Source organism: Phaseolus vulgaris, chromosome 10 (assembly GCF_000499845.2).
Source record: "Phaseolus vulgaris cultivar G19833 chromosome 10, P. vulgaris v2.0, whole genome shotgun sequence".
Classification (NCBI taxonomy): Eukaryota; Viridiplantae; Streptophyta; class Magnoliopsida; order Fabales; family Fabaceae; genus Phaseolus; species Phaseolus vulgaris.
Genome location: NC_023750.2, coordinates 9,542,485 through 9,570,004, shown reverse-complemented (window position 1 = coordinate 9,570,004; position 27,520 = coordinate 9,542,485). Strand labels below are relative to the sequence as shown.

At 34.0% G+C, this 27,520-nt stretch overlaps 1 protein-coding gene across 1 annotated transcript in view; it reads right to left on the bottom strand.

The window, feature by feature from the left end:
• The window catches only part of LOC137814137 (PH, RCC1 and FYVE domains-containing protein 1-like), a 36,629-nt gene that overhangs the window by 3,243 nt on the left and 5,866 nt on the right, over nt 1-27,520 (bottom strand). The window contains exons 3-4 of the mRNA XM_068616717.1: nt 2,057-2,125; nt 28-2,005 (exon numbers count right to left, since the gene is read on the bottom strand). Of these exons, the coding sequence (XP_068472818.1) occupies nt 28-2,005; nt 2,057-2,125 (2,047 nt within the window). The remainder of the gene's footprint in view (nt 1-27; nt 2,006-2,056; nt 2,126-27,520) is intronic.

The following is a 27,520-nucleotide window of genomic DNA, read 5'->3' as shown; positions in this document are numbered from 1 at the left end:
TAGTATTTACAACAATATTGAAGTTACCTGTTTCTGTAACTTTGAAACTTCTTGATTCAAAATAGTATTTGACCTTCTTAAATTTTCGTTAAGACTTCCTAAAAATCTAGAACTGGCAGGACGAGGAGCGATTTGTCTCACTGTGTTTGTGAATACGGGTCCCGAAAGGGTATGTGAGGTCGGAGTTCGCGGCGGAGTTTGTGGCGGAGTTTGTGGCGGACTAGGTGGTATAATAGGCTTTAAAATACTTTGAAAAGAACTAAGTGAACTTGGAAATGCAACATCTTTCAATTGCACCAGAGATGGAACTAGAGAAGCTCGTACAAAGGATGTAGAATCATCATTACTTTCAGGATTATTATTCTTTATTTCAAGGTATTTCACTGGTTCAGTTATAGGAGTTAAGAGAGTTCTTGCAGATCTTACTATTGCTCCTTGGTTTGATTTTTCCTTTTCATTTATGGAGTTATGAGTAGTAGTAGCCTTTTTTTCTAACTTGGAAGAATCATTTTCATCAAAAACTTTAAGCTTCACATAACAATTATCACACACGCGATGAAGTTTTTCTGGTGTTGCAGTCAATGCTGTTTTGAATGCCCTTTTAGTACTACAAGCATGACAAAAGACCAAACCACAGTGGTGACAATTATGTCTTTTTCTTGTTATACCAAATGCTTGTCGACAACCAGAGCAAAGAGCTTGATCAGCTCCAGAGACCCATTTATGGATGCATATACACGATGTAAAGTTAGAGCCACATGAGATGTTTTCTATAGTCCTATCTTTCAAGGCTATCACCAATGTAGGAGATTTCCTATCTTCTACATCTCCATGCCCTAATCTTCCATTGGCACCCATTCCCCATGTATATAGTTCACCTTTTTTGGTCAAGGCAACGACATGATGTGCTCCACATGATATTTCCTCAACAGTTTCACCAAGCAACTTATCTTGGACTAGAGTAGGTATTTTTCCAATGGACACAGGATTTCCTAATTGACCATGTTCTGTGCCTCCCATGGCAAATATATGACCAGATGTAGTGAGAGCAATAGTCATTGTGTGCCCACATGCAACTTGCTGGAAATTATATTCCACAAGTGGAGCAACACAGGTAGGTTGAAGGTATGTTTCTTTGTTTCCATGACCCAAACAATGTTTATCACCATCACCCCAGGTGAAAAGCTTCCCAGATGAAGCATTTGAACCAGATGGAAATTCAACCTCTATAATAGCTGCTGTGTGCCAAACTCCACATGCAACCTTAACAGTCTTTAGTCCACTCAAAAGTTCTACTTCTTTTGGATACCACACACTCTCTTGATCTCCATGGCCCAAGACACCGAATGCCCCATCACCAAAGGTAAAAAGTTTTCCATCTGAGGTAGCCAATGCCGAATGCCATGTGCCACATGCAACAGACACAACTTCAACTCCTTCTAAAGGGCCATTGACCATTTTTGGCATCCAATGGCTAGCCTCAGAACCATGTCCAAGAAGTCCAACATTATGTGCTCCATCACCCCATGTATAAAGTTCATAGCATTTAGATATAACTCCTGTGTGATACTCTCCACATGCAACAAAGTCAAAATCAATATCTTCAAGAAACTTAACTTCACGGGGGGAGACAAAATCGTTATCAATTCCATGACCAAGTCTTCCCCCTGATTCTTTTCCCCATGTAAAAACATGTCCTTGCTTAGTTACTACAGCAATGTGGTGTGCACCAGTTGCAATGTGGCAAACATCTAGAATAACATTTGACTCTAAAGGCTTAGGAATCAACACATCTATCTGAGAAGGAACTTGAGTTGCTATCCCATCAGGTGAAACCCCATTTGACAGAACCTCACCCCATATGTACACATCACGAAATGAGTCTAGGTCATCTTGTTCAGACCCACCGCAAGAGTTACTAGGTATACTTGAGGTACATACCCGACTGCCATCTCCTACACTTGTTCTTGGTTGCATGTTTGCACATTCTAGCCACACAATTGAGCTTGCAAATACAATCAAGACATGGTAGAAATTGAATCAACAAAGCCCTTACCTGGAAACAAGCATTCTGAATCTAGTCAAGTATAAGCTTGGAAACAAGTATATCTCTAGCTCATAGTCCCTGGTTTCACAAAAATAACTCTATAAAAAGTATTCCACAAGACTAATTCAAGCATACGAAGAATTTAAAAATGGCATTCGACTTTTAAAATCAAAGTGATAAGTTGAAACTCATTATGAGGTGCCTTGTATTGAAAAAATATCTTTAAAAGATTGTTAATCATGAGTCTCTTCTAGAATATAATGACAAAAAAGTAATATGTTAAAATTGCATGTTCCTGGTTGTGTCGATAAGAAAATTCCTTCATAATATATATGAAATTCATCATGACATATCTATTTTTCTCCTGTGACTCTGCATGTCTAATGTTGAACGTGAATTTATAAATATCATTGTGATTGTTTAAGGCACATGCTTCATTATATCCAGTGTATAAGCCAGTCTTTGAGAAAAGTAGATTCTCTTTAACTATTCAGGGTCTTGGAATTGTATTCTGCAGTCGGTATCTTTAGAGCATATGTTTTTTGGTTACTCTGTAATGTACTTATGTACAAGCTTATATCAAGAACTACTTTGAAAATAAGATATTTTTTTGGAATGTTACACAGTATAGCATTGGCCTGGCTTAGAACTTTTTGGGTATAAAGGATCTAGTTTCTCTTCTTTTCTTTTGTACATGACTCTCAAATACTCTATTTAATTTAATTTATTATTTATCAATAAAAAAAATTGTGATTGTTTAATAAAAAAATAAACTTTTTTTCCTTGCTTGTTAATTAACTAAGTGTGTCTTTCTTTAGAGGATAGAGTGCATTCAATAAATAGTTGAAATTGAAATTAGATTCCAATTGGTTAAACACCCAAACAACTTAAATTATATTAAAACATGTTTTAACTCAATTTGCTATTACTAAAGTGGAAATAATCTTCAATGAAAGACTAAAGCTTTGTCTAATTTAACCTATATAAAAACCAAGTCACTTGTGCATTTCCTTCTTACAACATGAACCCTAAATAATTGATTTTATCTACCCTTACCCGCTTAATCAAAGCAAAAGCATGTAGCAATATCAATTGAAATTTTGTGCGATTCAATTGACTTTATAAGATGAATCTAACATGTAAGAAACTCTTAACATAATATCCATAAGTTTCATAATATAAAGATAGCTTTAGTGGAACTAACTTGTTCAATATATCATGCTCGGGGTTCGCATATTACCCACATCCCCATCTGAAAAATGGAATGGAAACTCTGAAAGACAAAACACAAGAGACAATAAAAGAATCACATGGATTTTCGTGGCCAAGACTTCATAGATCCTAAATCATTTCACTTCCACTCTCACAAAAATTTGCTCCAATATCTTGATGAAAGTCGTGTAGGTCAAGTATTGAATCTTCGAAGCTCAAAGAAGAACTATATAACCGGTGTGGTATAATTAAAATCTTTCATGCATACATAAAATCATCGATTTTGTTGTTAAAATCAGAAAAAGGGTTATGAAATTGTAGCATTGAGTGAAAAGGGGTTGTGAATTGTGTTAGCAAAAAAGTCATCGGAAAGAATTACAGATCATGAGGGGAAAAGATGATGCGAAATGAAGGGAAAGTAATGGTGAATTTTTAGATTGCTAAATGCAAATAATAAAGTAGTGATTAAATATTGGGCACAACTCTTACATGATATGTTTACCGAGTATCATATTAACTTCATTTTTAAAGCATTATACATGTATATACACACGTGTATGCACTCACAAAGTAATAACCGGTCATTATTTTGTAAAAAATATGAACATTTGAAACTTATATCGTATAATTTATAGACAAATAATTTAAATTGAAAGTTAACAAATTATTATGTAATCACTGAAAACAAGTAAATAACTTTTAATAGACTGTTTATTCAAAGAGTAATTAAAGAAAAAAAAAATCTAAATACTTGAATTAGGGAGAAGATCTAGGTTCAAAGGACTCAAGAAAAGGACGAACAATAAGGTTTGGCAAAAATAAAAAAAGAAGGAAAGATCATTGGTATTGGACAAATACTTATTTAGCTATAGAGATAGTCTCAAACATAATCTACTTAGTACATAATCTATTTAATTATATGATAATGAATGCAATATTATGTTTAAGAAAGACTAATAAATGGTTAAAATTATACCGACACTTTATTATTTATAACTAAAAGAAATGTACTGTACTATTTTTTATTTTAGGTCAGGACAACAATTAAAAAAATGTTCTAGCTGTAAGCAACAGTTTCTTTTATTATTGCGTGGTAAGGTTTACTTTCTTTTTGCTCAAAATATTTAGAAAAAATGTTGCTTATTTATTTCAAGCAACATGTTATAAAAGGTAGACCAACATTAAAATATTATGAGTACTTTAGGTAATATTTTTTAAAGTGTATGTGCTTTTAATAACATTTTAGGTTACATTTTTTTAAATTGTAGGTGTTTTAAATAATATTTTAGGTTACATTTTTTAAATCATAGGTAATTAAGACCACATTTATTAGATGTTGCATTTAATATATCATATAACTTAACTATTCTACTTGGCCAATTTGGCCAATTTCACCTGACTCTATTGATTTCAACACGCTCCAACCTAAACACGTTCCAAAACCTGAAAAACCTCATTCGAATACATGAAAAGCCTTCCAAAACCTATATGTCCCAAATCGCGCCCTTTCAACTCCAAGAATCCAAAAAATCCAAGAAGACTTGTGTTCGTCTGGTCACACCCACTCGTGTTCGTGCCCTTCGAAGTTGAAACCTCAACTCTAAAAAATCCAAGAAGACACGTGTACGCTACCTTTTTCCTTCGAGATGATTTTCTCATGGGTTTCTGATACAAACCACCTCAACAAGCAGATGACTAAGGACACAACAAACACTTCACAATTAAGTTAGTCATCTCAGCATACAAGACCAGGCCCCACCAAACCTCAAGAGAGCATCAACAGAAAAAGAATCAAATATAAACCAGAATATCAGATGTTCTTCTTTTCTAGTTTTTTCACAAGACAAGTTTATATAAATAAATTGAGCTCACTGTGGGGGTCCAAATAGAATAATAAGCTAGAGTAGGGTACACTTAGTATATTTTGTGTTGGGTTCAATAGTGTCAAAGTTCAAGAGGGGGGAGGGGGTGAATTGACCTTTTAAAAGTTTCGCGCAAAATCAGATTTTATCACAGTACACAGAAAATAAATCGATTTATTTGGAAATGAACAGATTTATTTTGACACTGTTTTTAAGCCCAGAAAGAACAGATTTATTTTTAATTAAACAAATTCAATTTCTGGCAGATTAACAGATAAGCAAGGATTCGAGTGCAGGGATGAAGAGAAATGAACACACAACAGTTATACTGGTTCACTCAAATGAGCTACATCCAGTCTCACCTAATCCAAGGTGAAATCTACTAAACAAAATGTACCAAACACACTTACACAACCACTGTTCTTGAACCCTACAATAAACTTGGCACACTTGCTGAAAAACACTATTTCAGCACACACACTCTTTAAGAAACCCTATCAAGAAGAGTTTACAATCACACTTTTACAACAAAAGAAATATGAAACGAATACACCTGATAGAGGATGCAGAAATCTGCCTTAGACCAGTAGAACAGATTGCTCAAACAGTAGCAGCACCTCTCACCAAGCCTTAGAACCAAACAAGAATAAGCACACTTTTGATTTTTGAAATCTTTTAAAAACACATGCTAATTCTCTGTAAATCCTTAATTCTCTGATGTAAAACTTATTTTCTCAAATGTATGATTCTTATCTAAACGCAGGAACAAGTTTTCTTTTTATAGAAAAACAACTTATAACAGATTTTCAAAAAACAGTTAAAGCTGTTATAAAAAGAATAGATTGAAAATAAAATGAACATATTTATTTTCAAAAGCAGTTAGTTAGAGAATTTGTTATGTGAAGGAGACTCAGTCAACCATTCTGGTGCAAGAACAAAACGAAAAAACCGTTTAAGATAAACATGGCACCAGATTAAAAAAAATCTATTCATTTACAGATGAACAGATTTATTTTTCAAAACGATAACAAAAAAGACTTAACTATTGAAACACAGTCTTTTTGAAAGAGAGAAGACTTAGTCAAAATACTTGATGCACAAAACCTGATTTTCAAAAGCCTTAGTCAATGCATCAGTTTAAAAAAGAATCTGTTTATTTAGAAAATAACAGATTTATTTTTATGCAGTAAAGGTGTTTTTTGCAAAACATGTGAAAAACAGTTTTAAAAAATTTGTGCTTGATCTTATCACATGGTCAGGGGTTAAGAGGTGAGTTACCCAGCAAAAAGCTTACTCTTAAACAACCTCTAACCTATACCTAAGACGTTCTTAAAGCAAATACAACTATACATGAAATGTACACAAATGGCTTCATCAAACACATGTCTTGAAGGGGCAGCAACCATCTTCAACACTTTGGGCTTGTGCCAAGACTACATTTCATGACAAGTGCACCTAAGATTAAGGTTTTTAATCTAGCTTTTAGAAACTAGGCCTAAGGCGGCGACATTGACCTAGAGTCAACCCCTAGGTCGCCCCTTTCCTTTCCCTTTTCCTCTCTCCTCTCATCTTGCCCACCAAGGCACCCATCTCTTATAAATAGGGTGTCTTGCCTCATGTAATGCACACTTGAATTTGAATTACGAAGAGAAACTCTACTTGAGTGATTAGTGAGATTTGTCTCCTAAATTGTTCTTGGCTCTTATCTTGAGATTAGTGCACCTCAAGTGGCGACTCTTCACCACTTATCTTGGAAGCTTTCTTCATTTTTTCATCATTTCCTTTCCTCCTTTGTGCTACTCTTCTTCCATTTTTTTATGTTTTTCCTTTTTTTCATTTATAATTCGATTCATCTATTATATTTGCTTTCTTTTTTTTTGTTCTTAATTTCGCACCTCCTCATCATCGTCATCACCTTATATTGTGTTTTCTATTTTTCTCTCTAGAAAAGAACTTTCACACTTACTTAAGTTCGTGTCCAATGACAATCTTCTTTGAGTTTATCACCATATTCTATTTAAATAAATAAAAAACAAAGTGAAACCCAAAAAATGTGCAATCCTAAAATCAACTCACATCAATTTTCCTCATTCCTCTCAACCAACCATCTTCTACCACTTCTTCTATTGTTTCTTACTTCCAGATCCCTCTCGAATCTAGACCTCCCAACACATCTTTATCGCGCGTTGTGCTCAATGACGATGTTGTCACCAAAAACAAAGACGATATTCTCAGTCAGGACTTCTTCTAGACTCGTCGAATGATCCCTATTGTTGATATAGCAATTTTGTTTTCTCTTTCGCTCACGTTGTTCCTTTTTATTCCTGGTAGCACTCCGGATTACATTATTCAAGATAATCAACATATTTGGAATGGCTTTGATTACGATAGGGTAATGTATTTCAATTTGATAATGTTGTCGTTTTTGTTTTTGCATTGAATAGAAATTGTAGCTTTTTAGGATTTTGTTTCACAGGATAATACTCCTTGCCCCCAATTTGCTTGAGAAGTTAAACATTACGAAAAGCAAGAGAAGTAGACTAGGTAAAACTATCTTATTGTGCTTTATGACAACTTATTGCCGAGTTTTGTGTTTTTTGTGTTCGTATTTATTATCAAAGTATAAGTTTAAAAATCCATGTACTATCAATTTCTAACTACCCAATGGTGAAATTGCAGACTTTTTCCCTTCAAATAGTGGTGACAGGCTTTCACGCTATTGTGTTGCCTTTAATGAAATTTAGGTACTATATTTTTTTAAATGCGATTTTAACTTCTATGGACCATTTGAATTGGTTTTAGCTTGTCAAAAATCAACCTATTTGGGTTGATAATTGTGTTGCTGATGGGAAAGCTTAATGATGAGGATTAAGGATGGCAAAGCTGGTGAGCCGTGTAGGCAGGTTCGCGATCCGCTAAGAAAAACGCGAGCTTGACTGCCTAGTCCACCCACTAGCCCGTTTAGGTCCGCTCCACATAACCCGCATTCTGTGTGGGTCAAGTGTGGGATGAGGCGGGTTGGTCCGCATAACCTGTATAACTTAAAAGTCTATAAATTTCTTTCCGCACCTTCATATTTTCTTCATGTAGTCTCATATTCTAACAAATTCTAAAGTTGTCCATTCCAAATTCTACAATGTAGAATACCAATTTGTATTTTGGATCGTGTAATCTGAAATATTGTACAATTTAAAACATAAATTTAACTTCTAGATTCTATAACCTCGACAGTCTCTAAATTTCACATTCCATAAATTTTACTCATATCTTACTGTGCATGTTTAGTGAAAATAAAATTGTCAAACCATTTACCTAATTCATCTAAATAGAAAAAAATTAAATTTATTCAAAATTTATATTAAAATTTCATTTTTCATTATTTTAAATAAAAAATATGCGGGTCAACCCTTATGGGGGCGGACCAATAAAATTAGCCCTCATATTCTACGTAGGGTGGGCCAGTTCGCATTGTCATCCCTAATGAGGATGTTGTTGCTTTGTTAAGGTTATGGGTAATGCTCTGCATATCTCAACCAATTCTTGAAGCAACTCACTCCTACATCTGTGGCAGTTTGTTTGAAAAGGTAGTTGCTATGAAAAAGTATGGTTAATTCATGAGTTCTAACTAATATGTATTAATTAATATATAACTAACTTGCATATTATTGCTGATAAAAAAAAAAAAAAACTTGCATATTATCACAAGAGATAAAATGTCTCTTTATCTTCAAAATAATATGAGAACAGATTTAAACAATAACAATTATATCTTTCATCTTCAGAATAATATCACAATAGATAAAAAAATATCTCTTTATCTTTTATCTTAATTACCTTTCCTGGGTCGACCCCTACTTGGGTCGAGGTCCCGAGCATTCCTGTCTAATACACAAGCCCCCTAGGCTTGAGTCGAGCTTGACTAGGCGAAGAGGCTTACGAGAATATAATCTCAACTGAAAACATATAACAGAAAAATATTCTACCTACGGGCACCATTACTCACGGTGCTAACAACAGAAGAGACGTGTACCTTTATTTACGGGTGCTTGCTACTTAACTTATCATATAGAAAACTTCAACTAGCTCAAATATAACAACTACTATCAGACACATGCAGATCAACCCATCTCTATCTCTTAAGCACAAAGTAATAAAGATAACAAGAATGCAACTTAGGTAAAATCTAAACACGAAAAACCGTGGAGTCCTCAACTAACAAAGAACTAACCTTTTGATGAACTATAGACCCATAACTACGACAAGCATATGCTCACTCTCGACTTGCATAGGTGTATCTCGCAAACTTAGCCTGGGGCCATATATCTTGATCTCACCAAGCTTTGTTTCGTAGAGCACCTACTCGACTGATCATCTGATCATTCACTCACCGAGATAGCCTGACTTACCATGCACTAAAACAAACTTAACCATGACATCGACTTGCAAAGCGCCTATAACTCGTTCTTACGCCCAAGCAAGATCAGTCCAGAGGAACTCACCCAAGGCTCGCCCAAGCAAGTTCACTCAAATGAAGTTGGGCGTTTTCTCATCAAACTCGCTTAAGCAAGTAATAACTCACTTAAGTGAGATGCCACTTAGCCCAAGCTCAATTAGGTTAAATAGAAGGAGTGAGGCATAATCCTACAAATCATTGGGAGAACAAAGAAAGATAGAAAACCCTAGAGGAGACATCCATCAAAGAGAAACATCCTGGATCTTCTTTTCTTGCTTTCCATGCTTGTAATGGCTAATGTTCTCGCCGGTTGACTTTCTCACCGATTGACTTGAGTGGAAAGCTTCGCTCCTAACCTGTCTCATCTTGCTTCTATTATGCATCTTCTCGTTGCCCTGGAACGTGGCTCTGTTGGGACAGAGGGGGCTCTACATGTTGATCACACTATGATGATCAAGTCAGTGAGAGCTTACGAAAATAAGATAAGTATTCAATTTCAGTCTAGTATTCAGAAACAACGTCCCTTTACCTAGGGTCTCAAGCCCCTTTTATAGTTTATTTGTTTAACAACTTTCACTCACGAGAATATAATCTCTATTGAAAGCATAAAATAATAACAGAAAACCACCTGCTCACGGGCACAACTTATCTTCAATTGCTAACAACAGGAGAACATTCTTACTATAAGAAATTGTCCATTTACATACCGATTATTACATCCGGATCCGAATTTGTATGTAAAGTGAGCATTACATACAAATATTTACATACGGATTTAATTCAGTATATAAATAGACATTACATACGGATTTTTCCGTATATAAGAATAAAAGTGATTACATGCGGATTTTTCCATATGTAAGCCAAAAGTGATTACATACGGATATTTACATATGGATTTAATTAAGTATGTAAATAGACGTTACATACAACTTTTCCGTATGTAAGCCAAAAAAGATTACATACGGATTTAATCAGTATGTAATTTTGGCACCATGAAGCGGGATTAATTACATAAGAATTGTATCCATATATAAAGTATTACATACAAAATATTTTTAATAATTATATAATAATAATATTGATATTAATGATAATATTAATAATAACAATATTAATATTAATATTATTATTATTATTAATATTAATATTATTATTAGTAATAATAATATTACCAATATTTTATAATATTAATAATGTTTACAATATTAATAATGTTTATAGTATTAATAATGTTTATAGTATTAATAATGTTTATAATATGAATAATATTTAATAATATTAATCATATTTAATAATATTTAATAGTATTAATAATACTTAATAGTATTAATAATACTTATTATTAGTATTAATAATACTTATTAGTATTAATAATACTTATTAGTATTAATAATACTTATTAGTATCAAGAATACTTAATAATATCAAAAATATTTAATAATATCAACATTTATATTATGAATAATATTAAGAATATATATTATATTAATAATATTAATAATGTTGATAAATATTAATAATATTAATAATATTAATAATGTTGATAATATTAATAATATTAATAATGTTGATAAATATTAATAATTTAATAATATCAATAATGTCGATAAATATTAATAATATTAATAATGTTGATAAATATTAATAATATTAATAATATTGATAAATATTAATAAATATTATTAATATTAACAATGTTAATAAATATTATTAATATTAACTATGTTAATAAATATTAATAATAATAAGTATAATAAAAATCATAATATGACAAAAGAACTTATTTGGTGTAGTGGTTAAAGCTTATTTGGTCACTTAAGGGACTTGGCTTCGAGTTCCTATTCAAAAGTGGTGTAGCTGGGGCAGGAGCCACATTTAGCTTTTGAGGATTCATCACAACATATTATCCCTACACGAAACTATGTTCAATGTATCATCCTCTTTACGGAAATGACAAGATAGTTCCAAATTGCCGAACTGGTGATGAGAAAAGCTCACCCCTACCAGTTGGAGAACAAGCTGTCTCCCAAGTGGACCGGCCCATTCTGCATGGTAGAGGCACTCGGAAACGGAACGTACAAGCTCGAGACTCTGGAGGGTGGAGTTATACCCTATACGTGGAATGGGGTTAACCTCAACTTTTATTTCAGTTAATGTATTGTGTTTCAATTTTTATGAACAATTTGAATAATTAAGGGGACATTCTTTTTCCCTTAAGAGGGTTTTTTAATGAGGTCGCCCAATGAAAGCTATTCTTGGAAAGATGTTTTGCCAGGATACTTTGTTAACACACAAGAAGGCGACTTGACCGGTATGTTATCCGAGTAAGTGCAATGTGTGCATGATTGACAACTAAACGAGGTCATTTATTCCTCTGGCAAGACTCTGGGGCCTAGGTGACACGACTATCATACTATTCAGATGGGAAAACCTTTCCTCAGTAAGACTTTGAGTCTAGGCACGCTGAATGGAATTAAGATTATTTATCCGAGGGCAGGTGTTAAGGAGTAAACTTGGTGTGTAAGCCAATACTCAAGTCAGATACTCCAAGTAACAAAAATCGTTTAAGAGTAGACTCGGTGGGTAAGCCGAATACCCAAGCCAGATACTCCAATCGAAAGGCCTTAATAGAGTAGACATGGCGTGTGAGCTGACACCCAAGTCAGATATTCTAAAAGCCAAAAATTTACGTAAGAAATATTTGTAACTGGATATCAGGTAGGATGACCCACCTTGGCAAGTGCTCAAGCAGGCGTCCTATGCAACTTATCCTAAGAAAGACGACCCTTCCTTGGCAAGATTCCAAGCCTAAGAGCGTCGAAGTTCATGGCGATTCAAATATGACAACTTTTTCTCAGTAAGACTCTGAGCTCAGGTGCCCCGAATCATAGTTAGCCATAACTAAGATTGTTTGGCTTAAGTTGGGAAAGATGACCTGACTTGGTAAGGTTTTGAGTCCAAGCACCCTAAGCATATATCATGAGGTAGTACACTCTCTCCTCAGTAAGATTTTGAGTCTAGGAGGTACTGAACCACGATTAACAATAACTAAGAGCCTGCAGCTAAAGGTATAGAGAGCAACCCACCTCGACGTTGGTGAAACCGTTAGAACTGGGGAACTTTATGGAAAGGAACCAAGATTAACCCTGTGGGGTAGCAATGCACCACGAAAGTGTTAAGAGTAGACTTGGTGTAAGCCAACACTCAAGTCAAACACTCCAAGTAATGAAAATTATTAAAAGGTAGACTTGGTGTGTGAGCCAAAGTCAAGTACTTTCAACCACTAAAGGTCATTCAAGGGAAGACTTGGCATAAAGATTGAACCCAAGTCAGATAATCAAGTCACCCTTAAGCCTTAAGGAAGGATGTGTGAAGAAAGCAAGTAAACATTCTAAGTGCACAAGTCCTGCGTGACCAAATCCAAAAACCTAATCCCTTGCTCATGTAGCTAGTCAACGCCCGAGCAAGTGAGACATCCTTTGTAGTTAGAAGGTACAGGTCGTTCCTGAGATAGCTTTGCCAAGAGCACTATGATTTACCATGCTTAATCAGTGAATTACATTGATAAGGTGGTTGGTTATATTATTATCAGTTGATTAAGTTATGATAGTCGAGACATGCATTATTGATACACTAGTCGAAGTATGACAAAGACAAGCAAGTTAAATAAATGATATATACAAAAGATTGAGAAATTGTTCAAAGAGTTGCTAAAGGCAGCTGGTTACAGGAAGACTCAAGACTCTACTCCGCCTCATCCACTAGTCGCCCATCTACCATTGTTTTGCCCAAACCAAGTTGGGAGAAACCCATCTTTGGGTAGATGCTCAAGGCATGTGTGACAACGTCTTCAAAGCCCGCCATGAATGAGTTAGCAGCATCGTCGATGTGAGCTTCCCTCTCTCGCACCTACTCCTCACCCCTTTCGGATCAACTCTTCATCCTTCTTGGTCAACTCCCTCTTTAGTCTCTCCACTTCATCCTGGAGCTCTGCGTTCTTGTTGGATAATTCTAGTGCTTCATTGGACTTCTCAGTCAGGAGAACCCTAGACACTTCTTGCGTTCGCTAGAGCTCTTCGTGGAGTTTGGTTGTTTCTTGCTTGAGACCATCCACCTGCCGTGAGAGCTCGGCAACCTTGTGGGATTCCTCTTTGGCTGAGCCTTTCCACCCCCTTAGTTTGGAGATGACCAGGCAGTTCGCAGACAAGGCTTGCCCTAATTGTCTCACTACTTGCTCCACTAGCTGGTCCTCCTCCAAGCTCTCAAGTTTTTCTTTAAAATGAGCACATAGCAAGGTCTTATCGAGGAAGGTAGGGACATTCAAGGTAGGATCCCACAGTCCTCCCTCTGGCGCATTTGCATTCACGCTCTCCTACACCACTATGTCGAGAGTAAGAGGTGGGTTGGGTGGAGGAGCTTGAGGGGCGTGGCCATCTGAAACAGAGTGTTCAGTAGGCTCAACGACAACCTTTCGCCTCCGCTTGAAGACAGGTCCAAAGTAGGTTTCTTCATCATCAAAAGGGAAAACCTCAGCCACGACCTTGAGCTTCAAATCTTTAGCAGGTGAAGCTTGGGCAGCTACCTTATCTTCTTGGCCCTAGCTGCCAAGTCCTTCTTGTTGAGTTTACCCAGCATGCTGTCTGCAAGAGAAAAAAGGTAGATCAGTAAGCGAGCACACAAGTTAACATCAGTAAGAGCAAGAGAATGAAGGATACCAACATATGCTTTAAGTCCCACTGGGAGAACTCTTGGCTTATGAGGGTGGCTGTGTAAAAAACCACCTTCAAATTGGAGAAGAATAGGCACACCTCTCGCTCATGTTAGGGCATGTTTTCCAAGCATCTGGGACCTTGGAATCTTGGTTTCTCAGTCCAATACAAGGGAAATCCATCTAGAAGAGTTGGGTCCCTCTTATTGCAGCAGATTTTTAGGAATTTTCCTTTGAAACCCTTGTAAGATTGTTGGAAGAGTGACAACAAGGCTCTCACAGCCACCCCGTTGAAAGAATGGAAAAATCCTGAACAAACGCCCAACTATTTGGATGTAGTTGGGTTGGGACAACGTTAATTTCGGTGAGGAGAGCTTTCTCGAAATTATATAAGGGAAGGCAGAGAAGAAATTTTTTGAAAATGGTGGTGTAGAAATAACAAAAAGGACCATTCAGATCCGAGGATTCATCGCAACAGATGGGCTCATCCTCCCTACAGAGCTCTAGCTTAAGGCCTCTATCGTTTTCCCTATGAAAAATACACTTTTTGGGACAGTGAGAAACGATGAAGCTTTTCGAACGTTATAAAAACACTAGTGTTGGGAAGGGCAAGCGACAATATATTCTAGCCATTGATGAAAGGGCACGTGTGTGCTCGTGATGGAGTGTGGTGAAATGTGCACTCAAACGCTTCGTGCATCGCGCTGCATGCGCCATTATCCACAAGACACGTAAGCCACCAAGGGCGACCAAGTAGCCTCTTCGCTGAAGCAAGCTCAGTTCGAGCCTGGGGGCTTGTGTACTGGACCAGAGCACTCAGAGCTCAGTGCTCGCTGGTCGGAGCTCAGCATTTGCCTCAGACAAGTCAGCTCGGCTTTTGGGCCAAGTTGATGGGCTCAAGATGTGTGTTAACTCTTTTCTGTATACTTCACGTAACCTCTCGTGCGCAAGGCCTAGAAGGTCAACAAAGGGTAGTAATGGGCCTAGGGGTGCGCTTAGTGCGTATGGGTCTACTACGAGTAAACAGTTTTCTCTAAACCTAAGCTCATATGTGTTAGGGCATGATGAGTTAGGTCGCATGTATAATGCGTAGCGCTTCGCCGAGGGTGCCTACGGGAAACAAATTGGATCCCTGATGTTGGTACACGAGTTGGTACCCTGGTGGTTATTCTGTTAAGATTTTATGCACTCCAGAGAGGAAAAGGTTTGTTCGGTTGCGACACTAAGAGAGTATGCCCTTGAACATAATATCTTCCTATTGCGTAGGCTTTCAGTTGAGATGATATTATCGTGATAGAAAGTTGTTACAAGAGGTAGGCTATAAAAGGGACTTGAGATCCCAGGTAAAGGTAAGTTGTTTCTAAGACTGAAACTAGTTACTTCTTGTTTCTTATAAGCCCTGTACTAACTTGATTTTCGGAGTGCAATCAACAAGTAGAGTCTCCTCTGTCTCAACGGAGTTGCGTTCCAACATTATAAGGGGAAAAGCAGATTCCGACGAAGATAGACGGAGCTAGAGCTTGGGATTGGAGTCAACCGGTGACTAGGTCAACCGGCAAAAACAGAAGGTGTAAAAGAACTTTTTTGAAAACTGTGGTATAAAAGAAATAGAAAGGACCCGTTGGGTCCCAGGATTCATCGTAACAAACCAGTTCATCCTCCCTACAAGGAATTATTCTCAGTCTATCGTCCTCCCTACCAAAGTGACATTTGCTTTTCCTAAGGATTACAATAAGTTCATGGGAGGTATAATCTGAGGTTTCATCTAAGAGGTTTTGGGGTGCTCAAGTGTATAGGGTTTTGTAGTCCATCTAAAAATGTAAACACAAGTAGAATACAAAACAGATTCAGACTAGGCAAAGTAAATAAGTCTCGTGCATAGTAAGAGATAATGTTGCACCATTAGTAAGGGTGCTCATGTAAATAGAATATTTTCCTGTTGTTGCCGCTTAGAATGGTGCCCTGTTGGCAGGTGGTTGTTCTGCTATTATTTTATGCTATCATTAGAGATAAGATTCCTTTTTGTTTTAGCACCTCGAGGAAGGTGCTCCAAAGCAGAATGTTTTACTGTTACGTATGATTTCGGTTGAGATTGGATTCTCATGAGAGTTGTTACAAGAGATAAACTATAAAAGGGGTTTGAGACTCCAGGTAAATGTACGTTGTTTCTGAGACTGAAACTGAATACTTATTTGATTTTAGTAAACTCTCACTGACCAGATCGTCAAAGTGTAATCAAACGACAGAACCCTCTCTGTTTTAACGGAGCCACGTTTCTGAGGAAACAGATATGAGGTGGAGCTTCTCACCTGAGTCAACCGGCAAGAACATTTATAATATTTAATTCTTAATTGATGATTGGTATTATCACTTTTACAAAAAATATTATATTACTCTTTAATTTTTATAAAAAAAACTATAAATATTTTAAGATAAAATATTAAGGAAATTATCTTTGAAACTATCCCTTTAAAATCTTTTTATTAATTGGTTAAAATTTAATAAATATCACGATTTTATTTTTAGAAACAAAACATATGTGACTAAACAAATAATTTTAACCACGTCGAAGAATCGCAAATTCACAGTATTTATAATTTTTAAAAATCATAGTTTCTGAATATGATTTTGTTTTTCTCTGTGAACTAAACACACTTATTAATGTTTTAAAACGTGTGAACAAAACTTCTCGACCAGGGAAGCTAATGGCGTTAATTTAATAATTTTTTATAATAACTTGTTTATTAAAACTTTGGAAACTGCAAGGTATGCATAATAAACTATGTCGACACTTTGATGACATAGTACCGAAGAAGGCAGCGAAAATGCTTGGCCACCACTTCCTTCTATTGCATCCATGTCTTCATAATGTCCTCATTCTCATTTTCTTTCTCTCACATTTTTTTTATCTTATGTCTGAAATTGCTTTTCAACACAGTTACCATTTTGCCCATTATGATTTAGATCTTACTTTTAATTATTTTTAAATTTTCCTTTTGTTTATACTTCAAAAATAGTTTTTAAAATCTATTCTAATTTTCCAAAATATAAAAATCGTATAAATAAAAGGGTAATTTCAGATAACTCCTGACCTATCGTGCTTTTATTTTAAACCTTTTTTTATGTAACTTTGTTGACAATATTGTAATTCGAGTAATCACAGTTTTGACAAGTTTCTTACTACTAATTAAATTATGATATCATTAATAAGATGAGTATTGATTAGTTATATATATATATCATACAACTTAAAAATTGTAATATATATCTTATTAAGAATAGAATAGTGCTTTACAGAAAATATTAGTAATTTTTAAACAAAACTTATTATACATATGCATATATAATTTCTTTTTTCTAGCCAAGAATGACGAAAATGAAGAGGACTTTAGTTAATAATTATTCTTTCCCAAAATTTCCTGAGTAATTAAAATAATTAAACTTTGTCATCTTTGACTAAAAAGGGATGTGAAGCATGCATCCTCCTAGTTTAGATATCACATATATAAGTATTGCGATTTGCAATTTTGAAATTGGTATTCAGTTAAGTTGACTAAAACAGGAAAATTAATTAATCTGATTATTACGAAATATAAACTTACAAGTTGTAAATGTTTTCGAGAGTTTTTCATCCAAAAATATTTTAGTAAAAACATCTTAAAATTACTTCCAGTATTGCATCTAAATAGATTTAATAACAATAATATACAAATATTTTTATAGATTCCAACTACAATAAATTTATATAAGAGACTTTCACACTACTTTCAATCTAGAGTTTTAAAATAATGAATAGATGTTTTTCTTATATATTACTCAATTTCTTAAATTTTATATTATTCAATATAGAACACTTTCATTAAAATAGTTACTTAACTTCAATTGAATCTTACTACAATATTGTTTGCATTTAAATAAACTAAATTATACTCCTACGGTTACATTTTTTTTAAAAGAGAGAAATACTAGATAAATTTAACATGAATTAATTATGAGTTATAACTATACAAAATATTAATGCACCATCTTTAATTAAATTGCTTTAAATAATGTATTTGTTAGGTTTTTTTAATCATGTTATTTGTTGACGCCTCAACATTTATATTAATCCCAGTAAAAGGAAAAATATTTTTTACTAAATATAGATTCATAAAAAAAATTGATGTTTTTAAGTGTATAGTTTTTAAACTAACATTTTTTTTTTTATACTTAAAAAGCCTTCAACTTATTAGAAATAAAAAACAAATATTGCAAGTATATACCCATGATAGATACAAAACTGAAAAAGGGTAGGTTAGTAAAAGCAACATTCTCCTGAAACTGTGAATAAATGAATGAAACATAGGTTTCTGTGCAAGCGAGAACAGCAAAAGTCGGAAAAGTTAAAATGGCTAGATTCATGGCGTTGGTATCTATGTTGAGCATTGTGCTCCTAAGGAAGTGTATTCATATCTACAATGAATACGCACATCTATTGTTAGACATGGCTTTCGTTTTGGTATCGTCGGTGAGATTTTCCGGCCTGCGTTTCCGGTCAACAGAAGCTGTTTCCGGCAGAATTTCTCCCATGACATCAATGATGGGTAGGCCTGATCGCTAGTACTATCTATCTACTTACTTTAGCATCTATGTCTTCTTCTTACCTTTCTTTTTCCCAACAAAAATAAAAATCCATGGTATAATCAATTTGATTCAAAAGTTTTCCTATAGTTTAATCTCCTTCTTGTTTTCTAAATATGTCTATTTCTCTTTATTAATTGTATCATGCAATGCTACCTAATCTTTGAGCTTCTGTAATAAGCTTGCTTAATGTTTCATAGAGAGATTCCATCCATTTCGATAAATAGACTTCAATTCATGTGTATGTGTGTGTTCTGTATCCATAATATCTTCTGCATGCCAAAATAGTAAACAAATTAATCTCTCTAAATTTATAAATCAAGAGGTAGAATTTGCATCATGGCTGAAATGTTTTAGGGTGTCTGATAAAAAAAGATGGCAGGTCTGAAACTATAAATCTAAACAAGATCAAGAAGTGTTTGTAAAATGGAATTTACGTTTCTGTAATCATGATTTTCTATATGAAAGATTGAAATTTAACATTTACATTGTCTACATATTTAAATTTATTATGTTAAATTAGAAGGATATAGATGGTTTTGTAGTATAGTAAACTTTAAGTTTAGTATTTTTTTAATATTTATTTTCAATTAAACATAATATTATCCTACATTTTAAGTCGTTTCTAATTATATTAACTGTCTCATTATTGTTTCTAGATATACAATCCATGATAAATCCAATAAACTAATTGCATAATTTGTTCTTATTTGAATACACTAAGCTTCTGATTGAGTTGACAGATATATTTAGATAGGGGCCATGTTCTTCATATCAAAGATTTAAAATCAAACAAAAAAAGCTTCCAGGTAAACTGAAAATAGGAAAATGTTGCGTGTAGGATTTCAAATTTAATGAGTGTAGGAAAGAAACTGTAGAAAGAAAATTGGAAAGAAGGAAAGGGAAGGTGAAAGATATAATAAATGGTGCAAGTGTTAGATATTATATTTTTATTGTATATATTAGATATTATATTTTTATTGTATATATGTGGGTGCAAACCTTACTTCATAAATCGATTTTATGGAGTTGAATTAGGTTTAAAGTTCACTTTGTAATATGGCACCAGAGAGTATTTTAAGTCTATCCTAACGAGTGTTTGTTGGATTTATCAGATCATCCGCTATCGAACCGTTATCGTATATAACTATAATTAGCTTTGAATATGTAGAAAAAAATTTAAGTACATGAAGCAAGGCTACATGTTCATAAAAGTTATGGAGAAAAAAGAAATTGTGTGGAGTTAAATTCAAATTAAGGCATTTTTCATTCCACCACTGAACAGATTTGAAACACAGAAACGAAGTATTATATACTTATAATGACTTGAGTAATCCTTCATCATCATGTTTTTGGAATAGATCACTTAAATCATTATATACTTGTTCCATTTTGTTATAGGGAACAACACTACATATATAGCCTTTCATTTTATTGAGGAAAGAGATTCCATATTTCCTTCATAAATGATAAACAATTGAGGAAAATTACCTAAAAACACCGTCAATAATTGCTGGCAATTTAAACCATTTCTATAATCAAAACAAGTCTAACCTACTAGCAGCTATCAGACAAGAAAACCTCTCTAGCTATCTCTCTCTCTTTTGATTCTTGATTCTCACAACACCTTCTATAATGTTCTTACTTAATCTCATACTAAAAAAAGATTATAACTTAATTTAAATTCACGTTTTTGAAGTCAATGTTTTAACCTTTTTCATTAGTTCTTACAGTTTGTTAATTATTAAAGTATGCCTATTGCAAATATTTACGAAGTGAAGTCCCAAAACTAGTATGATTTTCTTCAAATGAAGATATCTATTTGAGTATTTACATAATTATGAAGTCCAAACCCACCCACCACAAGCTAATCATTCAATAATCACTCTTGGATTACTGTTTTATGTTACGATGGTGAAATTCTGTTAAAATTACAGTTGATTATTGTATTGCTAATTTATTAAATTTCTTTTTTTATCAATCTTTTAACCTCGGAAGTTATTAGATATTCAAATTATTTTCGTGACTTTCTGGTTATTGGAAGTTTATAGTTTTTTAGAAAATTGTATTATATATATATATATATATATATATTGTATTGTTATATATCTTGAACTGATTATTTTACATGATATTATGATGAAAGCTGTCTGGATAGAACAAGTTTGTGATTTTGTGTTTTATTGAGACACATGTGTATGTATCATATGTATATAGATTTGAATTATGAATAACATTATCTGAAAAGGTATTTATTTTCTAGGGTAATGTTTTTAAAATCATCATTAAAATTTGTAATTTAAATAATTCATTTATAGCGAACGCATTCCTATCAATATGATGGCTTTTAAGGAAAATATGATCATTGTGCATAAGTAAACTAAAATATGTGTTAAATATTTGATGGATAACAAAATATATAGGTTGAATGATTTTTTATCATTGGGAAATAGATTGACTTCTTTATTTAATTTTTATTTTGTTCGAAAATATATTTATCATCGGAAATTTTATTCCACCATACAAATTTTGTTTGCAATCTGAAAGTTTACACAGCTACAAAAAATTGTAGTAGTCCTATATAGTTAACAGAATTACGAGTAAACATAAGACCAAAATGTATTAAATTTGTTTATATAAGGAGAATCTACTCTTTCATACCTTTTCCCTTTTTCCTGCATCTTTATTTTTTTTTAATTATAATAATATCATTTGGTGGTGAGGGTATAGTGTTTTTTTTCTATTTTCCAGTGGTGATGGTTGTTTATACTCATTGTCCAGATGAACTTGGTGGTTGGAGTAAATTTTATTATGTTTTTATTGATAGTAAATGTGTTTTTGTTATTTTTTTTAAAGTCACAATAAAAAAAAATCAATTAGGTGCAATAATGGAGTACATAACTCATAATAAAAATTATTTTTGCACTAGGAAATATCGAATACAACGAATCTTCTTATTAACCATCTCATACACATTCAAATGATGAAACTACAATCTCAAACGCTGCGACTAAAGAAGAATGAAAGTGTTACAACTACAAAGAAGATACGAGGATGCACTTAGATTCTTTAAAAAGGTGAAATTATGATTAGAATTATTTAAATTTTGTAAAAAGATTAAAACTGACTTTTCATTATTAATATGAAGATGCAGGAGAAGGTATGATGATGGAGGAGAATTTTCCTAAAGAGAAAAGCTTAATCTTTTAAATAAAAAGTAAAAAAAAAACAATAAAATACATTAAACTATAGACAATAAATGAATAATTAAACCTAAAATATATTATACAAGATTCTTTAATAATGCTAACTTGGCTAATTGAAACATAAATACTCAAATCATATTACCTTGGATCTTTGTTTTTTTTTATATGATACAAAACAAATTATATGTAAGTTGAGATTTTGGTCTTAACAATAATGGAGGTTGCTTTATATAAAATTAAAAAGAAAGACACATGTATATTATTTCTTAACAATTTCCTTTTGGTGGTTGACGTATATTGATTGCGTCATCTTTTAACATTTCTCATTTCTTACTTTTTTAATAAAAAATAAGAATTTATATAAATTGTATAGTTGATAATTTTTTTATTGACAAAAAAAAAATTAAAATATTTAAAGGATTTTCTATAAAGAATATTGTAAGTTATATGACATTAGTCCTCCAAATCAACATTTAAGTAAATTCTGAATTATAATACTAACTACCACTATATAAATTATTTAGAAAAATATATAATTTTAACATTTTCCTTCACACCAAATGACCTAAAGAATTCATCATGATTGTAATAACATGTGATTCAGGACTCCTAGTGACATATTTGTACTACCGGATAGTTAAGAAGACCGATATGGCCGAATGGTCGAGAAGATCGAATGACTCTCTTAATTCAAACACAGTTTGTAAATTTACAATTAATCGCAATTAAGCAAGTTTAGTTGTAAATCATGATTAAGGCATGATTGAGCCCTCTTTTGGACCCACGAGTAGGCCCATCATAGTTGAGACTCATCCAAAATGTATAAATATTAGAAGAGACTCAACGCCAAAGGTAATTTTTTTCTCTCGAATCCCTTGTACATTGTACTCAGACTAACTTGATCGTCGGAGTGTGACCCCCCTCCCCACTCATCTCGGCGAAAGGAAGAACCAATCGGAGACCACCGCACCTGAAGGTCATGAAGACCGGAAGAAGAAGACAAAAGGAGTTACTCTAGGAGGAACCTGACCTTGTAAGAACAATATTTTATTGCTATCTTCTTTGGATTCAAGAGATATAAAAGAAGCCTTGTGTTTCGTTGACGTAAACACTCCATGGTTGAAGATGCAACTCAAATTAAGAGTAACAGTTGTAAGCATAATACTTTATAAAACAAGTAGATTACATAGTATGGCTTATGTAGGATTTTCTTATCAACAAATGAATAAATAAATGTAAAGCATATTAGGGATGCTCCAAACCTATTACAAGCAATAGGTTACGATTCCTGCATAACCCCAAAAAAAAGAAATAACATCTAACACCTTATCAACTAGTATCAACCTCTAAACAGCTATACAAAACACTTATATATTTGCTAAATTTTTAAAAATGCTTAGATATTGTTGGCATTACTAATATAGTAGGCACATATACAAAAGGAGCACCAATCTAAGAACAAAAAGAACCTGAAACAAATATTTTTTTTAAAAAAAAGCTCATAGAACCTATAGAGGTAGAAGTAGAAGTTGTCTGCTTTGCCTTGTTTGTTCTGCATTCTCTGCGTTGGATTGTAGTTGACGCCCTCCATGTCCTAAAATTGCTTCAACCCTCCACAAACTTGTTCAACTCAATATTGACATTATTCTTTGACTCCTTCCAACCCATGAATTAGTGTTCCCACACATTTACTGGTTGCCCAGATGATACGTGTAGGTTGTCTTCAGTAGCCACATATTGTTGTCCTCTTGCCAAACAAACCTACACGCATCACCCCTTAGCTAGTTCAAAAGACAGTTGAAATTTTATAGTAAACAAAGATAAAGGAAAAATTATGTTGAAATATTAAGTAACTATATCTGCAAGTTTGAGGTAGTGAAATTAATTACTAGATTATTAGCAGCCATAGCTCATTCAACCATATCAAAGTCAACACCATCATTCTCAAATTAGTGGGTTGTTAGAGAAGTAGGTGCGAAAGAGGCATAAATCTGAGAATTTGGCATTCAGGTAAGTTTTTGTCTTCAACAACAAACCTTTTTTCTGTGTTGGTTCCAAGACCAGTGTTTTCACATTTCTACAGAATTGCCTCACACAACTTAGTGATTTATTGCTCCTATAATGTTCTTGAATGTGATGTTCTAGAGCAAAGAGAAACTTCAATACTCCATTGTGACCAAACATCAGTACTCCACCTACAACCTGCAACCATTCCTCCCTTTAACAAGCTCAAGCATATATATCCCATCATACAAACTAGTATATAAACACACATACCTTCAACAAAATTAGTATAGAAAATACTCCTATCATCACTATCTGATGCACTTTAAACACTAAATTGGATACTTATATTGTTGAAATTGTAGGCCTTAAGCAAGAGAGGGGTTAATTGTTTTTAAAATATTTTTGCAAGCTTTGAAGGTGTTCCTGCCGGTTGACCGAAAAGATCTTCGTGCGTTGCTTTGACTCACGAACAAGGACTCCTTCGTCTTCCACTCAGATCTTCACCCTACTCCACCGTGAGTACCTGAAATAGAGTGAGCAAAGGGCGCCCTCGCGGCCGTTTGCACTCCGACGATCAAGTCAGCAAGCAGAAAACACCAAACACCTCCGTATCGGAGCACCGTAACTGAATGCTATGAAGGTGTGTAACTGAATTGTAACTAACTTCTCTCTCTCTCTCCAATCACTCGTGCGTAGAGTGAGTATGCGAGCAAATGATTAGAGTGTGTGTAAACTGTGTGAAAACGTACCTTACTAAGCTTTCAAAAAAGCTTATATACCTTGGGTTTCAGTGCTTACTGCCACGTGGCCTTTCCGACTTAACCGTAACTCCACGTGGAAGGTCTTACGACGCTGTAATCCAACTTAGGGAAATTCCAGCTTGTAAGCCTTCCTTCCTCGAAGTGCATCTGGCGCAAGGGGTGACTACATGGGTGCCAACTCATGCGCCCCAGCCTCTAGTCACACGCTCTGGGAGTGTATCAGTCTTCCTCTCGTACCATGCATATGGATTACCCCTGGGCGTGACCCTCTCCCGGGTCGTATCTATCCCAGGGATTCTCCAGAGGTGGCGAGGGTACTTCACGAGTCAGGTTACTCCCTACTGGTACTGGGGATATGGCTTGAAGCCACCTTTCTCTTTCCCTTATTACTGTTCTGAGGTACCGGGGCTCGAGGCCTCCTCGTCCGTACCGTGGCCTCTTATTGTGTCGTCCCCTCCATGGTCTTCCCTACCCGTGGGTATCGGGGGATGGCAGTATCGACGCCTGAATCCGGCGACGCCCACTCATGGCGACGCCCACACCTGGCGATGCCCACACACGGTGACGCTCACACTCGGCGACGCCCACACCTGGCGACGCCCACTTATGGCGACGCCTACACCTGGCAACGCCCACACCTGGCGACGCCCAAAGCGGTCAACTCTGACTTTCCTCTTTGGAGCCCCCCTTGGTGGGTCTCACCATATGTTTGACTTTGACTTTGGTCAACGCCCGGGGACGGGTCGGTACAAATGGTATAAAGAAATCCAATGAAGAATCAAAGTGAAAGGAATCAAGTTAGCCAAGAAACAAATCTGTTTTATTAAGTTTCCAAAAATTGAACCGATTGTTTATGCGATTCAACTGATTGTTTTTATCAGCAGTTAATAAAAATAAGTCAAAACAGATTTAAATGAGAGTAAGGATAGAAAGAATCACATAACAGATTTATACTGGTTCACTCTTATATCAAGAGCTACATCTAGTCCCCAGAAACCACTGGGTATTCCACTAAACAATCAACAACCTTGATTACAAACCACACACCAAAGAGGTCATCTTGAACCCTTCAAGAACACACACCTCAGTTGGCAAACCACACACTAAAGATAACAAAACACCCTCTGTATCTGGACAAAACAAGTTTTCAGAATTACAGTATTCAAAAGAGAATAAGGATTGATCACACCTGATACATATTAAATGTCTAAATTACACAACTGTCCTATTCCACTCTTAGAAAAGTCAATCCAAAGCTTGAAGTAAATCTTGGAGAAAAATGATTTGAAATATTGTAATATGATTTCTTACTACCATGAGCGTAACACTCACTATTTTAAACTCCAAAAGGTAGTTAAAAACATTTAATGAAGGAGTCAAATTAGTTTTGTTTCAATTAAAACATATTTACTAAGAGAGCTGGTGCATGTCGCAAGAGAGCAAAATTCCCGAGGAGACCTTGAAGTCACCCAGGACTACTACGAAGGGGATAGTTAAATTTGTTTATATAAGGAGAATCTACACTTTCATACATTTTCCCTTTTTCTTGCATCTTTATCTTTTTTTTTTAATTCTAATAATATCATTTCGTGGTGAGGGTATAGTGTTTTCTTTTCTATTTTCAAGTGGTGATGGTTGTTTATACTCATTGCCCGGGTGAACTTGGTGGTTGGATTAAGTTTTATTATGTTTTTATTGATAATAAATGTGTTTTCATTCATTTTTTTATTTTTTTAAAAGTCACAAAATCCAAAAAAAATCAATTAGGTGCGATAATGGAGTACATAACTCAAAATAAAGATTATTTTTGCACTAGAAAATATTGAATACAACGAATCTTCTTATTAACCATCTCATACACATTCAAATGATGGAACTACAGTCTCAAACATTGCGACTAGAGAACTAGAGAAGAATGGAAGTGTTACGACTACAAAGAAGATACGAGGATGCAACTTAGATTCTTTAAAAAGGTGAAATTATGATTAATTTAGAGTTATTTAAATTTTGTAAAAAGGTTAAAACTGACTTTTCATTATTAATATAAAGATGTAGGGAGAATGTATGATGGTGGTGGAAAATTTTCCTAAAGAGAAAAGATTAATTTTTTAAATAAAAAGTAAAAAAGAAATACATTAAACTATAGACAATAAATGAATAATTAAACCTAAAATATATTATACAAGATTCTTTAATAATGATAACTTGGCTAATTGAAACATAAATACTCAAATCATATTACCTTGGTTCTTTGTTTTTTTTATGTGATACAAAGCAAATTATATGTAAGTTGAGATTTTTGTCTTAACAATAATGGATGTTGCTTTATATAAAATTAAAAAAAAGACACATGTATATTATTTTTTAACAATTTCCTTTTGGTGGTTGACGTATATTGATTGCGTCATCTTTTAACATTTCTACATTGTCATTTCTTATTTTTTTAATAAAAAATAAGAATTTATATAAATTGTATAGTTGATAATTTTTTTATTGACAAAAGAAAAAATAAATAAATTAAAATATTTAAAGGATTTTCTAACCTTTATATAAAAAGAATATTGTAAGTTATATGACATTAGTCCTCCAAATCAACAGTTAAGTAAATTCTGAATTATAATACTAATTACAGTTATATAAA